General features: G+C 57.3%; 1 protein-coding gene across 1 annotated transcript in view; it reads right to left on the bottom strand.

The window, feature by feature from the left end:
• LOC142500019 (kalirin-like) overlaps positions 1-18,024 on the bottom strand; it is a 297,527-nt gene that overhangs the window by 222,095 nt on the left and 57,408 nt on the right. Inside the window, exon 3 of the mRNA XM_075610076.1 lies at positions 3,916-4,018. Coding sequence (XP_075466191.1) covers positions 3,916-4,018 — 103 coding nt within the window. The remainder of the gene's footprint in view (positions 1-3,915; positions 4,019-18,024) is intronic.

The following is an 18,024-nucleotide window of genomic DNA, read 5'->3' as shown; positions in this document are numbered from 1 at the left end:
AGCGGGCGTTCGGCAGTTATACTGGCACCGAGCGGGCGTCCGGCAGTTATACTGGCACCGAGCGGGCGTTCGGCAGTTATACTGGCACCGAGCGGGCGTTCGGCAGTTATACTGGCACCGAGCGGGCGTCCGGCAGTTATACTGGCACCGAGCGGGCGTTCGGCAGTTATACTGGCACCGAGCGGGCGTCCGGCAGTTATACTGGCACTGAGCGGGCGTTCGGCAGTTATACTGGCACCGAGCGGGCGTTCGGCAGTTATACTGGCACCGAGCGGGCGTCCGGCAGTTATACTGGCACCGAGCGGGCGTCCGGCAGTTATACTGGCACCGAGCGGGCGTCCGGCAGTTATACTGGCACCGAGCGCGCGTTCGGCAGTTATACTGGCACCGAGCGGGCGTCCGGCAGTTATACTGGCACCGAGCGGGCGTTCGGCAGTTATACTGGCACCGAGCGGGCGTTCGGCAGTTATACTGGCACCGAGCGGGCGTCCGGCAGTTATACTGGCACCGAGCGGGCGTTCGGCAGTTATACTGGCACCGAGCGGGCGTCCGGCAGTTATACTGGCACCGAGCGGGCGTCCGGCAGTTATACTGGCACCGAGCGGGCGTCCGGCAGTTATACTGGCACCGAGCGGGCGTTCGGCAGTTATACTGGCACCGAGCGGGCGTTCGGCAGTTATACTGGCACCGAGCGGGCGTTCGGCAGTTATACTGGCACCGAGAGGGCGTTCGGCAGTTATACTGGCACCGAGCGGGCGTTCGGCAGTTATACTGGCACCGAGCGGGCGTCCGGCAGTTATACTGGCACCGAGCGGGCGTCCGCCAGTTATACTGGCACCGAGCGGGCGTCCGGCAGTTATACTGGCACCGAGTGGGCGTCCGGCAGTTATACTGGCCCGAGCGGGCGTCCGGCAGTTATACTGGCACCGAGCGGGCGTTCGGCAGTTATACTGGCACCGAGCGGGCGTTCGGCAGTTATACTGGCACCGAGCGGGCGTCCGGCAGTTATACTGGCACCGAGCGGGCGTTCGGCAGTTATACTGGCACCGAGCGGGCGTTCGGCAGTTATACTGGCACCGAGCGGGCGTTCGGCAGTTATACTGGCACCGAGCGGGCGTTCGGCAGTTATACTGGCACCGAGCGGGCGTCCGGCAGTTATACTGGCACCGAGCGGGCGTCCGGCAGTTATACTGGCACCGAGCGGGCGTCCGGCAGTTATACTGGCACCGAGCGGGCGTCCGGCAGTTATACTGGCACCGAGCGGGCGTTCGGCAGTTATACTGGCACCGAGCGGGCGTTCGGCAGTTATACTGGCACCGAGCGGGCGTTCGGCAGTTATACTGGCACCGAGCGGGCGTTCGGCAGTTATACTGGCACCGAGCGGGCGTCCGGCAGTTATACTGGCACCGAGCGGGCGTCCGGCAGTTATACTGGCACCGAGCGGGCGTTCGGCAGTTATACTGGCACCGAGCGGGCGTTCGGCAGTTATACTGGCACCGAGCGGGCGTCCGGCAGTTATACTGGCACCGAGCGGGCGTCCGGCAGTTATACTGGCACCGAGCGGGCGTTCGGCAGTTATACTGCCACCGAGCGGGCGTCCGGCAGTTATACTGGCACCGAGCGGGCGTTCGGCAGTTATACTGGCACCGAGCGGGCGTTCGGCAGTTATATTGGCACCGAACGGGCGTTCGGCAGTTATACTGGCACCGAGCGGGCGTTCGGCAGTTATACTGGCACCGAGTGGGTGTTCGGCAGTTATACTGGCACCGAGCGGTTGTTCGGCAGTTATACTGGCACCTAGTGGGCGTTCGGCAGTTATACTGGCACCGAGCGGGCGTCCGGCAGTTATACTGGCACCGAGCGGGCGTTCGGCAGTTATATTGGCACCGAGCGGGCGTTCGGCAGTTATATTGGCACCGAGCGGGCGTTCGGCAGTTATACTGGCACCGAGCGGGCGTTCGGCAGTTATATTGGCACCGAACGGGCGTTCGGCAGTTATACTGGCACCGAGCGGGCGTTCGGCAGTTATACTGGCACCGAGTGGGTGTTCGGCAGTTATACTGGCACCGAGCGGTTGTTCGGCAGTTATACTGGCACCTAGTGGGCGTTCTAGCGTTCAGCAGTTATACTGGCACGAGCGGGCGTTCGGCAGACTAAACTGTGATCTAAACCGTACAAGTCCTTCAATGACAATGTGACATTTGAATATCTCTTCCCGTACTAAAACTCTTACAGATCAATTTGGATTTCAGGTGTTTGCCAGTGGTAGTTTTTTTTTAAATACCCAGACAGGGATAACATAATCTTAACGTATAATAATAACCTTTTACAAATTTCATTTTCCAAGTTTATTTAGGAAAATTTTTAAAAAGCCAACAAAAAAATAAAATGTTATTTGAATTTTTCGGCTCCATCGTAGTGCAGCTGTTACCATGAATTACGGGCGTCCCTACGATTCCCACAGCTTCGCCCATTCGGGTTATTAAGAGTGCAGAACCAATGTAATACAGGAAACCCAGAATGTATTTATCAATTCTTCACAGGCCCAAACATGGCGTTGGCGGACGTCCCTTACATCTCTAAACACCACTGTGATGGGTCTACTGGTTTTCTGGTCCTTACCGCAAGGTTGAAAAGAAATGGCTGGAAATAGAAGCTAACACCGGTGAATCGGTGGGCCTGAGAGATTTATTCGGGCTCCGGTGGACACATACCTGTAGATCTACCACTGATTTGGACAACCCTAATACCAATCGTATCTTCTGGGTCCTCAACAGAACGGGTTATAGACAGTCAAAATTACCTACCCCTCACACCTCTTTTTATTAACCCCAATTCCCCTCCCGATCACGATCTCAGGGGGGTTTCTGGCATGGAGACAGGCCGGCCTATTCGTAATATGTCATCTTGTGTCCGGAGATAAAATTTTTTTTTACAATTTTTCAAACAAAATGGAATTTTCCACGGCCGATCCGACACAACGTTTGGGTATCAGTGCGGGTGCAGCACAGATCTCAGAAGAGGTTTCACCTCGTCCGTTGGTGATGGTGTACAAGATAACGACATGAATTCGATGTCGCCGATCGGTCTGATACTGTATCTGGGAGAAGACCGCCCAGTCCCCCGTAGTGAGGGTATTTCCCAGTACTGTAACTTCGTTTCTTGCTCCCATTTGTACCGGGCAGCGGTGACTTTCACATATCTGGTCTTATCCAATGATAACATTTTGGGGATTTACTATTTAGGCGGATTACTCAACGAACTAATGTACCTAAACCTAAGGATCCCCGGATAATCCTTTCCTGGGACACCTATCTCTGACACTAATAAACATTCAGGTTATCTGTATCCCATATATTCGTTGCACAATACAATTCATTCCCGTACAGAACCAACCCCCCCCACACCCAGGTTGAGTAATGGGCCCCACAGAACCAGCCCCCCTCCCCTCCCCCACGTTGAGGAACGGGTCACCAGAACCAGCCCCACCCTCGGCTCACACCCAGGTTGGGTGACGGGCCAGCGCCCCTGTGCTCACGCCCAGGTTGGGTGACGGGCCAGCGCCCCTGTGCTCACGCCCAGGTTGGGTGACGGGCCAGCGCCCCTGTGCTCACGCCCAGGTTGGGTGACGGGCCAGCGCCCCTGTGCTCACGCCCAGGTTGGGTGACGGGCCAGCGCCCCTGTGCTCACGTCCAGGCCGCGTCTCTGCACAGGACCCTGCACTGACCGGCAGCTGGTGAATGTCGGGCGCACGGGGGGTCTCCAGTAATAAAAGCGCTGCTGGCGGACTCTACAGGACCCCCGGACTCAGACTGGATTAAAAGAAAAACAATCTACTTAATCGAGGACATTTTTGCTTCAACCCCGAAAGGGTTAAATAAAACTGCGTGACGCGAGATGGGGTCAGGGTCTTACCTTGTCACTGTCCACTGTGTTCTGTGACGTCCTGGAGGCAATAGAAATGGTGTCCGGTTGGCTACTTCCGTCACCCTGGCTGTCCGCATCCTCCAGGCCATCCCTGTGACAAGGTGAAGTAATGAAAGGGTTAACCCAGCCACTGGACTGCACAGGTGTGCCACGTTATCCCAGTATATCCCAGTATATCCCAGTATAATCTTCCTGCTTTCGTTTCACATTATACATGGCATGTTTTGTTATGAGATTGGATTGTGATGACAGATTGTAAGCTCTCTGGGCCAGGAATTCCCTTTCCTGTCACGTATTTGCACTTATTGCATTCCCTGAAGTCGCCACGAGCAAGGGAATCTCCGTCAGTGAGCGCCACGTGAAGAGCGCGACGCAGCGTTGGGGACAGCAGGTGAGGTGCCAGCGCCGCTCACCCAGCATCCATCCCGTTCTCCCCCACCGGCCATAAACCTCCCGCTGAATCCCGGCCCCCCACGCTCCCTCCCGCCTGGCCCCCCACGCTCCCTCCCGCCAGGCCCCCCACGCTCCCTCCCGCCAGGCCCCCCATGCGCCCTCCCGCCAGGCCCCCCACGCTCCCTCCCGCCAGGCCCCCCACGCTCCCTCCCGCTCCCTCCTGCCAGGCCCCCTACGCTCCCTCCCGCTCCCTCCCGCCAGGCCCCCCGCGCTCCCTCCCGCCAGGCCCCCCGCACTCCCTCCCGCCAGGCCCCCCCGCGCTCCCTCCCGCCAGGCCCCCCGCGCTCCCTCCCGCCAGGCCCCCCGCGCTCCCTCCCGCCAGGCCCCCCCGCGCTCCCTCCCGCCAGGCCTCCCGCGCTCCCTCCCGCCAGGCCCCCCACGCTCCCTTCCACCAGGTCCCCCACGCTCCCTTCCACCAGGTCCCCCACGCTCCCTCCCGCCAGGCCCCCCACGCTCCCTCCCGCCAGGCCCCCCGCGCTCCCTCCCGCCAGGCCCCCCGCGCTCCCTCCCGCCAGGCCCCCAGCGCTCCCTCCCGCCAGGCCCCCAGCGCTCCCTCCCGCCAGGCCCCCCACGCTCCCTCCCGCCAGGCCCCCCACACTCCCTCCCGCCAGGCCCCCCACGCTCCCTCTCGCCAGGCCCCCCACGCTCCCTCCCGCCAGGCCCCCCACGCTCCCTCACGCCAGGCCCCCCACGCTCCCTCACGCCAGGCCCCCCACGCTCCCTCACGCCAGGCCCCCCACGCTCCCTCACGCCAGGCCCCCCACGCTCCCTCCCGCTCCCTCTCGCCAGGCCCCCCACGCTCCCTCCCGCCAGGCCCCCCACGCTCCCTCCCGCCAGGCCCCCCACGCTCCCTCCCGCCAGGCCCCCCACGCTCCCTCCCGCCAGGCCCCCCACGCTCCCTCCCGCCAGGCCCCCCACACCAGGCCCCCCACGCTCCCTCCCGCCAGGCCCCCCACGCTCCCTCCCGCCAGGCCCCCCACGCTCCCTCCCGCCAGGCCTCCCACGCTCCCTCCCGCCAGGCCCCCCACGCTCCCTCCCGCCAGGCCCCCCACGCTCCCTCCCGCCAAGCCCCCCACGCTCCCTCCCGCCAGGCCCCCCGTGCTCCCTCCCGCCAGGCCCCCCACGCTCCCTCCCGCCAAGCCCCCCACGCTCCCTCCCGCCAGGCCCCCCGTGCTCCCTCCCGCCAGGCCCCCCACGCTCCCTCCCGCCAGGCCCCCCACGCTCCCTCCCGCCAGGCCCCCCACACCAGGCCCCCCACGCTCCCTCCCGCCAGGCCCCCCACGCTCCCTCCCGCCAGGCCCCCCGCGCTCCCTCCCGCCAGGCCCCCCGCGCTCCCTCCCGCCAGGCCCCCCGCGCTCCCTCCCGCCAGGCCCCCCGCGCTCCCTCCCGCCAGGCCCCCCACGCTCCCTCCCGCCAGGCCCCCCGCGCTCCCTCCCGCCAGGCCCCCCACGCTCCCTCCCGCTCCCTCCCGCCAGGCCCCCCACGCTCCCTCCCGCCAGGCCCCCCACGCTCCCTCCCGCCAAGCCCCCCACGCTCCCTCCCACCAGGCCCCCCGCGCTCCCTCCCACCAGGCCCCCCGCGCTCCCTCCCGCCAGGCCCCCCACGCTCCCTCCCGCCAGGCCCCCCACGCTCCCTCCCGCCAGCCTGCTCCGTCCGTGAGCCGCCGAGTCTCCCTCCCAAGTGAGACCTCCAGTGTCCAGCCCTCTCTCAGGCCGGCTGCTCTCCCGTCCAAGGCTGAATAAGGCCCTCAGTCAGTCTTAGTGTCGCCACTCCCTAATGCCCCGGCCAGTCACCCGCGCCATCTCACGCCACCACCCAGGTCCCCCACTCTCTCCGAAGGCCGGGGTTCCCAGAATAAGGTAAGAGCGCGCATGGGAGGAAAGAGAGCGGTTATCGGGAGACAGAAAGGGGTGATGAATGAGAGAGATAGGAGATATATATATATATATATATATAGCGAGAGAGAGAGACAGACAGACACTAGCTTTATGTGGCAGGTTTTCCAGTTCCCTCTCTGCCTCGGGTCAGATGTCGGCCCGAGAACCAAGTCATAACTTCAGTCTGATAGGTGAGACCCTTCTCCTCGTGAGACTGTGCAGTGTGATGCAGTGAGACCCCTCTCCTTCGTGAGAGACTGTGCAGAGTGATGCAGTGAGACCCCTCTCCTTAGTGACAGACTGTGCAGTGTGATGCAGTGAGACCCCTCTCCTCGTGAGACTGTGCAGTGTGATGCAGTGAGACCCCTCTCCTTCGTGAGAGACTGTGCAGAGTGATGCAGTGAGACCCCTCTCCTTCGTGAGAGACTGTGCAGTGTGATGCAGTGAGATCCCTCTCCTTCGTGAGAGACTGTGCAGAGTGATGCAGTGAGACCCCTCTCCTTCGTGAGAGACTGTGCAGAGTGATGCAGTGAGACCCCTCTCCTTCGTGAGAGACTGTGCAGAGTGATGCAGTGAGACCCCTCTCCATAGTGACAGACTGTGCAGTGTGATGCAGTGAGACCCCTCTCCTCCGTGAGACTGTGCAGTGTGATGCGTGTGATGCAGTGAGACCCCTCTCCTTCGTGAGAGACTGTGCAGAGTGATGCAGTGAGACCCCTCTCCTTCGTGAGAGACTGTGCAGTGTGATGCAGTGAGACCCCTCTCCTTCGTGAGAGACTGTGCAGAGTGATGCAGTGAGACCCCTCTCCTTCGTGAGAGACTGTGCAGAGTGATGCAGTGAGACCCCTCTCCATAGTGACAGACTGTGCAGTGTGATGCAGTGAGACGCCTCTCCTTAGTGACAGAGACTGTGCAGTGTGATGCAGTGAGACCCCTCTCCTTAGTGACAGAGACTGTGCAGTGTGATGCAGTGAGACCCCTCTCCTTCGTGAGAGACTGTGCAGTGTGATGCAGTGAGACCCCTCTCCTTCATGAGAGACTGTGCAGAGTGATGCAGTGAGACCCCTCTACTTAGTGAGAGACTGTGCAGTGTGATGCAGTGAGACCCCTCTCCTCCGTGAGACTGTGCAGTGTGATGCAGTGAGACCCCTCTCCTTCGTGAGAGACTGTGCAGTGTGATGCAGTGAGACCCCTCTCCTTAGTGACAGACTGTGCAGTGTAATGCAGTGAGACCCCTCTCCTTAGTGAGAGACTGTGCAGAGTGATGCAGTGAGACCCCTCTCCTTCATGAGAGACTGTGCAGAATGATGCAGTGAGACCCCTCTCCTTAGTGAGAGACTGTGCAGAGTGATGCAGTGAGACCCCTATCCTTAGTGACAGACTGTGCAGAGTGATGCAGTGAGACCCCTCTCCTTAGTGAGAGACTGTGCAGTGGGATGCAGTCAGACCCCTCTCCTTAGTGACAGAGACTGTGCAGTGTGATGCAGTGAGACCCCTCTCCTTCGTGAGAGACTGTGCAGTGTGATGCAGTGAGACCCCTCTCCTTAGTGACAGAGACTGTGCAGTGTGATCCCTCTTCTTCGTGAGACTGTGCAGTGTGATGCAGTGAGACGCCTCTCCTTAGTGACAGAGACTGTGCAGTGTGATGCAGTGAGACCCCTCTCCTTAGTGACAGAGACTGTGCAGTGTGATGCAGTGAGACCCCTCTCCTTCGTGAGAGACTGTGCAGTGTGATGCAGTGAGACCCCTCTCCTTCATGAGAGACTGTGCAGAGTGATGCAGTGAGACCCCTCTCCTTCGTGAGAGACTGTGCAGTGTGATGCAGTGAGACCCCTCTCCTTCGTGGGAGACTGTGCAGAGTGATGCAGTGAGACCCCTCTCATTTGTGAGAGACTGTCAGAGTGATGCAGTGAGACCCCTCTCCTTCGTGAGAGAATGTGCAGAGTGATGCAGTGAGACCCCTCTCCATAGTGACAGACTGTGCAGTGTGATGCAGTGAGACGCCTCTCCTTAGTGACAGAGACTGTGCAGTGTGATGCAGTGAGACCTCTCTCCTTAGTGAGAGACTGTGCAGAGTGATGCAGTGAGACCCCTCTCCTTCGTGAGAGACTGTGCAGAGTGATGCAGTGAGACCCCTCTCCTTCGTGAGAGACTGTGCAGAGTGATGCAGTGAGACCCCTCTCCATAGTGACAGACTGTGCAGTGTGATGCAGTGAGACCCCTCTCCTCCGTGAGACTGTGCAGTGTGATGCGTGTGATGCAGTGAGACCCCTCTCCTTCGTGAGAGACTGTGCAGAGTGATGCAGTGAGACCCCTCTCCTTCGTGAGAGACTGTGCAGTGTGATGCAGTGAGACCCCTCTCCTTCGTGAGAGACTGTGCAGAGTGATGCAGTGAGACCCCTCTCCTTCGTGAGAGACTGTGCAGAGTGATGCAGTGAGACCCCTCTCCATAGTGACAGACTGTGCAGTGTGATGCAGTGAGACGCCTCTCCTTAGTGACAGAGACTGTGCAGTGTGATGCAGTGAGACCCCTCTCCTTAGTGACAGACTGTGCAGTGTGATGCAGTGAGACCCCTCTTCTTCGTGAGAGACTGTGCAGTGTGATGCAGTGAGACCCCTCTCCTTCATGAGAGACTGTGCAGAGTGATGCAGTGAGACCCCTCTACTTAGTGAGAGACTGTGCAGTGTGATGCAGTGAGACCCCTCTCCTCCGTGAGACTGTGCAGTGTGATGCAGTGAGACCCCTCTCCTTCGTGAGAGACTGTGCAGTGTGATGCAGTGAGACCCCTCTCCTTAGTGACAGACTGTGCAGTGTAATGCAGTGAGACCCCTCTCCTTAGTGAGAGACTGTGCAGAGTGATGCAGTGAGACCCCTCTCCTTCATGAGAGACTGTGCAGAATGATGCAGTGAGACCCCTCTCCTTAGTGAGAGACTGTGCAGAGTGATGCAGTGAGACCCCTATCCTTAGTGACAGACTGTGCAGAGTGATGCAGTGAGACCCCTCTCCTTAGTGAGAGACTGTGCAGTGGGATGCAGTCAGACCCCTCTCCTTAGTGACAGAGACTGTGCAGTGTGATGCAGTGAGACCCCTCTCCTTCGTGAGAGACTGTGCAGTGTGATGCAGTGAGACCCCTCTCCTTCATGAGAGACTGTGCAGAGTGATGCAGTGAGACCCCTCTCCTTCGTGAGAGACTGTGCAGTGTGATGCAGTGAGACGCCTCTCCTTCGTGGGAGACTGTGCAGAGTGATGCAGTGAGACCCCTCTCATTTGTGAGAGACTGTCAGAGTGATGCAGTGAGACCCCTCTCCTTCGTGAGAGAATGTGCAGAGTGATGCAGTGAGACCCCTCTCCATAGTGACAGACTGTGCAGTGTGATGCAGTGAGAAGCCTCTCCTTAGTGACAGAGACTGTGCAGTGTGATGCAGTGAGACCCCTCTCCTTAGTGACAGAGACTGTGCAGTGTGATGCAGTGAGACCCCTCTCCTTCATGAGAGACTGTGCAGAGTGATGCAGTGAGACCCCTCTCCTTAGTGAGAGACTGTGCAGTGTGATGCAGTGAGACCCCTCTCCTCCGTGAGACTGTGCAGTGTGATGCAGTGAGACCCCTCTCCTTCATGAGAGACTGTGCAGAATGATGCAGTGAGACCCCTCTCCTTAGTGAGACTGTGCAGAGTGATGCAGTGAGACCCCTCTCCTTAGTGACAGACTGTGCAGAGTGATGCAGTGAGACCCCTCTCCTTCATGAGACTGTGCAGTGTGATGCAGTGAGACCCCTCTCCTTAGTGAGAGACTGTGCAGAGTGATGCAGTGAGACCCCTCTCCTTAGTGAGAGACTGTGCAGTGTGATGCAGTGAGACCCCTCTCCTTCGTGAGACTGTGCAGTGTGATGCAGTGAGACCCCTCTCCTCCGTGAGACTGTGCAGTGTGATGCAGTGAGACCACTCTCCTTCGTGAGAGACTGTGCAGTGTGATGCAGTGAGACCCCTCTCCTTAGTGACAGACTGTGCAGTGTAATGCAGTGAGACCCCTCTCCTTAGTGAGAGACTGTGCAGAGTGATGCAGTGAGACCCCTCTCCTTCATGAGAGACTGTGCAGAATGATGCAGTGAGACCCCTCTCCTTAGTGAGAGACTGTGCAGAGTGATGCAGTGAGACCCCTATCCTTAGTGAGAGACTGTGCAGAGTGATGCAGTGAGACCCCTCTCCTTAGTGAGAGACTGTGCAGTGGGATGCAGTCAGACCCCTCTCCATAGTGACAGAGACTGTGCAGTGTGATGCAGTGAGACCCCTCTCCTTCGTGAGAGACTGTGCAGTGTGATGCAGTGAGACCCCTCTCCTTAGTGACAGAGACTGTGCAGTGTGATCCCTCTTCTTCGTGAGACTGTGCAGTGTGATGCAGTGAGACGCCTCTCCTTAGTGACAGAGACTGTGCAGTGTGATGCAGTGAGACCCCTCTCCTTAGTGACAGAGACTGTGCAGTGTGATGCAGTGAGACCCCTCTCCTTCGTGAGAGACTGTGCAGTGTGATGCAGTGAGACCCTCTCCTTCATGAGAGACTGTGCAGAGTGATGCAGTGAGACCCCTCTCCTTCGTGAGAGACTGTGCAGTGTGATGCAGTGAGACCCCTCTCCTTTGTGGGAGACTGTGCAGAGTGATGCAGTGAGACCCCTCTCCTTTGTGAGAGACTGTGCAGAGTGATGCAGTGAGACCCCTCTCCTTCGTGAGAGACTGTGCAGAGTGATGCAGTGAGACCCCTCTCCATAGTGACAGACTGTGCAGTGTGATGCAGTGAGACGCCTCTCCTTAGTGACAGAGACTGTGCAGTGTGATCCCTCTCCTTAGTGACAGAGACTGTGCAGTGTGATGCAGTGAGACCCCTCTCCTTCATGAGAGACTGTGCAGAGTGATGCAGTGAGACCCCTCTCCTTAGTGAGAGACTGTGCAGTGTGATGCAGTGAGACCCCTCTCCTCCGTGAGACTGTGCAGTGTGATGCAGTGAGACCCCTCTCCTTCATGAGAGACTGTGCAGAATGATGCAGTGAGACCCCTCTCCTTAGTGAGAGACTGTGCAGAGTGATGCAGTGAGACCCCTCTCCTTAGTGACAGACTGTGCAGAGTGATGCAGTGAGACCCCTCTCCTTCGTGAGACTGTGCAGTGTGATGCAGTGAGACCCCTCTCCTTAGTGAGAGACTGTGCAGTGATGCAGTGAGACCCCTCTCCTTCGTGAGAGACTGTGCAGAGTGATGCAGTGAGACCCCTCTCCTTAGTGACAGACTGTGCAGTGTGATGCAGTGAGACCCCTCTCCTCGTGAGACTGTGCAGTGTGATGCAGTGAGACCCCTCTCCTTCGTGAGAGACTGTGCAGAGTGATGCAGTGAGACCCCTCTCCTTCGTGAGAGACTGTGCAGTGGGATGCAGTCAGACCCCTCTCCATAGTGACAGAGACTGTGCAGTGTGATGCAGTGAGACCCCTCTCCTTCGTGAGAGACTGTGCAGTGTGATGCAGTGAGACCCCTCTCCTTAGTGACAGAGACTGTGCAGTGTGATCCCTCTTCTTCGTGAGACTGTGCAGTGTGATGCAGTGAGACGCCTCTCCTTAGTGACAGAGACTGTGCAGTGTGATGCAGTGAGACCCCTCTCCTTAGTGACAGAGACTGTGCAGTGTGATGCAGTGAGACCCCTCTCCTTCGTGAGAGACTGTGCAGTGTGATGCAGTGAGACCCTCTCCTTCATGAGAGACTGTGCAGAGTGATGCAGTGAGACCCCTCTCCTTCGTGAGAGACTGTGCAGTGTGATGCAGTGAGACCCCTCTCCTTTGTGGGAGACTGTGCAGAGTGATGCAGTGAGACCCCTCTCCTTTGTGAGAGACTGTGCAGAGTGATGCAGTGAGACCCCTCTCCTTCGTGAGAGACTGTGCAGAGTGATGCAGTGAGACCCCTCTCCATAGTGACAGACTGTGCAGTGTGATGCAGTGAGACGCCTCTCCTTAGTGACAGAGACTGTGCAGTGTGATCCCTCTCCTTAGTGACAGAGACTGTGCAGTGTGATGCAGTGAGACCCCTCTCCTTCATGAGAGACTGTGCAGAGTGATGCAGTGAGACCCCTCTCCTTAGTGAGAGACTGTGCAGTGTGATGCAGTGAGACCCCTCTCCTCCGTGAGACTGTGCAGTGTGATGCAGTGAAACCCCTCTCCTTCATGAGAGACTGTGCAGAATGATGCAGTGAGACCCCTCTCCTTAGTGAGAGACTGTGCAGAGTGATGCAGTGAGACCCCTCTCCTTAGTGACAGACTGTGCAGAGTGATGCAGTGAGACCCCTCTCCTTCGTGAGACTGTGCAGTGTGATGCAGTGAGACCCCTCTCCTTAGTGAGAGACTGTGCAGTGATGCAGTGAGACCCCTCTCCTTCGTGAGAGACTGTGCAGAGTGATGCAGTGAGACCCCTCTCCTTAGTGACAGACTGTGCAGTGTGATGCAGTGAGACCCCTCTCCTCGTGAGACTGTGCAGTGTGATGCAGTGAGACCCCTCTCCTTCGTGAGAGACTGTGCAGAGTGATGCAGTGAGACCCCTCTCCTTCGTGAGAGACTGTGCAGTGTGATGCAGTGAGATCCCTCTCCTTCGTGAGAGACTGTGCAGAGTGATGCAGTGAGACCCCTCTCCTTCGTGAGAGACTGTGCAGAGTGATGCAGTGAGACCCCTCTCCTTCGTGAGAGACTGTGCAGAGTGATGCAGTGAGACCCCTCTCCATAGTGACAGACTGTGCAGTGTGATGCAGTGAGACCCCTCTCCTCCGTGAGACTGTGCAGTGTGATGCGTGTGATGCAGTGAGACCCCTCTCCTTCATGAGAGACTGTGCAGAGTGATGCAGTGAGACCCCTCTCCTTCGTGAGAGACTGTGCAGTGTGATGCAGTGAGACCCCTCTCTTTCGTGAGAGACTGTGCAGAGTGATGCAGTGAGACCCCTCTCCATAGTGACAGACTGTGCAGTGTGATGCAGTGAGACGCCTCTCCTTAGTGACAGAGACTGTGCAGTGTGATGCAGTGAGACCCCTCTCCTTAGTGACAGAGACTGTGCAGTGTGATGCAGTGAGACCCCTCTCCTTCGTGAGAGACTGTGCAGTGTGATGCAGTGAGACCCCTCTCCTTCATGAGAGACTGTGCAGAGTGATGCAGTGAGACCCCTCTACTTAGTGAGAGACTGTGCAGTGTGATGCAGTGAGACCCCTCTCCTCCGTGAGACTGTGCAGTGTGATGCAGTGAGACCCCTCTCCTTCGTGAGAGACTGTGCAGTGTGATGCAGTGAGACCCCTCTCCTTAGTGACAGACTGTGCAGTGTAATGCAGTGAGACCCCTCTCCTTAGTGAGAGACTGTGCAGAGTGATGCAGTGAGACCCCTCTCCTTCATGAGAGACTGTGCAGAATGATGCAGTGAGACCCCTCTCCTTAGTGAGAGACTGTGCAGAGTGATGCAGTGAGACCCCTATCCTTAGTGACAGACTGTGCAGAGTGATGCAGTGAGACCCCTCTCCTTAGTGAGAGACTGTGCAGTGGGATGCAGTCAGACCCCTCTCCTTAGTGACAGAGACTGTGCAGTGTGATGCAGTGAGACCCCTCTCCTTCGTGAGAGACTGTGCAGTGTGATGCAGTGAGACCCCTCTCCTTAGTGACAGAGACTGTGCAGTGTGATCCCTCTTCTTCGTGAGACTGTGCAGTGTGATGCAGTGAGACGCCTCTCCTTAGTGACAGAGACTGTGCAGTGTGATGCAGTGAGACCCCTCTCCTTAGTGACAGAGACTGTGCAGTGTGATGCAGTGAGACCCCTCTCCTTCGTGAGAGACTGTGCAGTGTGATGCAGTGAGACCCCTCTCCTTCATGAGAGACTGTGCAGAGTGATACAGTGAGACCCCTCTCCTTCGTGAGAGACTGTGCAGTGTGATGCAGTGAGACCCCTCTCCTTCGTGGGAGACTGTGCAGAGTGATGCAGTGAGACCCCTCTCATTTGTGAGAGACTGTCAGAGTGATGCAGTGAGACCCCTCTCCTTCGTGAGAGAATGTGCAGAGTGATGCAGTGAGACCCCTCTCCATAGTGACAGACTGTGCAGTGTGATGCAGTGAGACGCCTCTCCTTAGTGACAGAGACTGTGCAGTGTGATGCAGTGAGACCCCTCTCCTTAGTGACAGAGACTGTGCAGTGTGATGCAGTGAGACCACTCTCCTTCATGAGAGACTGTGCAGAGTGATGCAGTGAGACCCCTCTCCTTAGTGAGAGACTGTGCAGTGTGATGCAGTGAGACCCCTCTCCTCCGTGAGACTGTGCAGTGTGATGCAGTGAGACCCCTCTCCTTCATGAGAGACTGTGCAGAATGATGCAGTGAGACCCCTCTCCTTAGTGAGAGACTGTGCAGAGTGATGCAGTGAGACCCCTCTCCTTAGTGACAGACTGTGCAGAGTGATGCAGTGAGACCCCTCTCCTTCATGAGACTGTGCAGTGTGATGCAGTGAGACCCCTCTCCTTAGTGAGAGACTGTGCAGAGTGATGCAGTGAGACCCCTCTCCTTAGTGAGAGACTGTGCAGTGTGATGCAGTGAGACCCCTCTCCTTCGTGAGAGACTGTGCAGTGTGATGCAGTGAGACCCCTCTCCTCCGTGAGACTGTGCAGTGTGATGCAGTGAGACCACTCTCCTTCGTGAGAGACTGTGCAGTGTGATGCAGTGAGACCCCTCTCCTTAGTGACAGACTGTGCAGTGTAATGCAGTGAGACCCCTCTCCTTAGTGAAAGACTGTGCAGAGTGATGCAGTGAGACCCCTCTCCTTCATGAGAGACTGTGCAGAATGATGCAGTGAGACCCCTCTCCTTAGTGAGAGACTGTGCAGAGTGATGCAGTGAGACCCCTATCCTTAGTGAGAGACTGTGCAGAGTGATGCAGTGAGACCCCTCTCCTTAGTGAGAGACTGTGCAGTGGGATGCAGTCAGACCCCTCTCCATAGTGACAGAGACTGTGCAGTGTGATGCAGTGAGACCCCTCTCCATAGTGACAGAGACTGTGCAGTGTGATGCAGTGAGACCCCTCTCCTTAGTGACAGAGACTGTGCAGTGTGATCCCTCTTCTTCGTGAGACTGTGCAGTGTGATGCAGTGAGATGCCTCTCCTTAGTGACAGAGACTGTGCAGTGTGATGCAGTGAGACCCCTCTCCTTAGTGACAGAGACTGTGCAGTGTGATGCAGTGAGACCCCTCTCCTTCGTGAGAGACTGTGCAGTGTGATGCAGTGAGACCCTCTCCTTCATGAGAGACTGTGCAGAGTGATGCAGTGAGACCCCTCTCCTTCGTGAGAGACTGTGCAGTGTGATGCAGTGAGACCCTTCTCCTTTGTGGGAGACTGTGCAGAGTGATGCAGTGAGACCCCTCTCCTTTGTGAGAGACTGTGCAGAGTGATGCAGTGAGACCCCTCTCCTTCGTGAGAGACTGTGCAGAGTGATGCAGTGAGACCCCTCTCCATAGTGACAGACTGTGCAGTGTGATGCAGTGAGACGCCTCTCCTTAGTGACAGAGACTGTGCAGTGTGATGCAGTGAGACCCCTCTCCTTAGTGACAGAGACTGTGCAGTGTGATGCAGTGAGACCCCTCTCCTTCATGAGAGACTGTGCAGAGTGATGCAGTGAGACCCCTCTCCTTAGTGAGAGACTGTGCAGTGTGATGCAGTGAGACCCCTCTCCTCCGTGAGACTGTGCAGTGTGATGCAGTGAGACCCCTCTCCTTCATGAGAGACTGTGCAGAATGATGCAGTGAGACCCCTCTCCTTAGTGAGAGACTGTGCAGAGTGATGCAGTGAGACCCCTCTCCTTAGTGACAGACTGTGCAGAGTGATGCAGTGAGACCCCTCTCCTTCGTGAGACTGTGCAGTGTGATGCAGTGAGACCCCTCTCCTTAGTGAGAGACTGTGCAGAGTGATGCAGTGAGACCCCTCTCCTTCGTGAGAGACTGTGCAGAGTGATGTAGTGAGACCCCTCTCCTTAGTGAGAGACTGTGCAGTGTGATGCAGTGAGACCCCTCTCCTTAGTGAGAGACTGTGCAGTGTGATGCAGTGAGACCCCTCTCCTTCGTGAGAGACTGTGCAGAGTGATGCAGTGAGACCCCTCTCCTTCGTGAGAGACTGTGCAGTGGGATGCAGTCAGACCCCTCTCCATAGTGACAGAGACTGTGCAGTGTGATGCAGTGAGACCCCTCTCCTTCGTGAGAGACTGTGCAGTGTGATGCAGTGAGACCCCTCTCCTTAGTGACAGAGACTGTGCAGTGTGATCCCTCTTCTTCGTGAGACTGTGCAGTGTGATGCAGTGAGACGCCTCTCCTTAGTGACAGAGACTGTGCAGTGTGATGCAGTGAGACCCCTCTCCTTAGTGACAGAGACTGTGCAGTGTGATGCAGTGATACCCCTCTCCTTCGTGAGAGACTGTGCAGTGTGATGCAGTGAGACCCTCTCCTTCATGAGAGACTGTGCAGAGTGATGCAGTGAGACCCCTCTCCTTCGTGAGAGACTGTGCAGTGTGATGCAGTGAGACCCCTCTCCTTTGTGGGAGACTGTGCAGAGTGATGCAGTGAGACCCCTCTCCTTTGTGAGAGACTGTGCAGAGTGATGCAGTGAGATCCCTCTCCTTCGTGAGAGACTGTGCAGAGTGATGCAGTGAGACCCCTCTCCATAGTGACAGACTGTGCAGTGTGATGCAGTGAGACGCCTCTCCTTAGTGACAGAGACTGTGCAGTGTGATGCAGTGAGACCCCTCTCCTTAGTGACAGAGACTGTGCAGTGTGATGCAGTGAGACCCCTCTCCTTCATGAGAGACTGTGCAGAGTGATGCAGTGAGACCCCTCTCCTTAGTGAGAGACTGTGCAGTGTGATGCAGTGAGACCCCTCTCCTCCGTGAGACTGTGCAGTGTGATGCAGTGAGACCCCTCTCCTTCATGAGAGACTGTGCAGAATGATGCAGTGAGACCCCTCTCCTTAGTGAGAGACTGTGCAGAGTGATGCAGTGAGACCCCTCTCCTTAGTGACAGACTGTGCAGAGTGATGCAGTGAGACCCCTCTCCTTCGTGAGACTGTGCAGTGTGATGCAGTGAGACCCCTCTCCTTAGTGAGAGACTGTGCAGAGTGATGCAGTGAGACCCCTCTCCTTCGTGAGAGACTGTGCAGAGTGATGCAGTGAGACCCCTCTCCTTAGTGAGAGACTGTGCAGAGTGATGCAGTGAGACCCCTCTCCTTAGTGAGAGACTGTGCAGAGTGATGCAGTGAGACCCCTCTCCTTCGTGAGAGACTGTGCAGAGTGATGCAGTGAGACCCCTCTCCTTAGTGAGAGACTGTGCAGTGTGATGCAGTGAGACCCCTCTCCTTAGTGAGAGACTGTGCAGTGTGATGCAGTGAGACCCCTCTCCTTCGTGAGAGACTGTGCAGAGTGATGCAGTGAGACCCCTCTCCTTCGTGAGAGACTGTGCAGAGTGATGCAGTGAGACCCCTCTCCATAGTGACAGACTGTGCAGTGTGATGCAGTGAGACGCCTCTCCTTAGTGACAGAGACTGTGCAGTGTGATGCAGTGAGACCCCTCTCCTTCGTGAGAGACTGTGCAGTGTGATGCAGTGAGACCCCTCTCCTTCATGAGAGACTGTGCAGAGTGATGCAGTGAGACCCCTCTACTTAGTGAGAGACTGTGCAGTGTGATGCAGTAAAACCCCTCTCCTTAGTGACAAACTGTGCAGTGTGATGCAGTGAGACC

The sequence above is a fragment of the Ascaphus truei genome, chromosome 7 (assembly GCF_040206685.1).
Source record: "Ascaphus truei isolate aAscTru1 chromosome 7, aAscTru1.hap1, whole genome shotgun sequence".
NCBI lineage: Eukaryota > Metazoa > Chordata > Amphibia > Anura > Ascaphidae > Ascaphus > Ascaphus truei.
The sequence above is the reverse complement of the archived record's forward strand: the minus strand, read 5'-3'. Positions and strand labels throughout refer to the sequence as shown.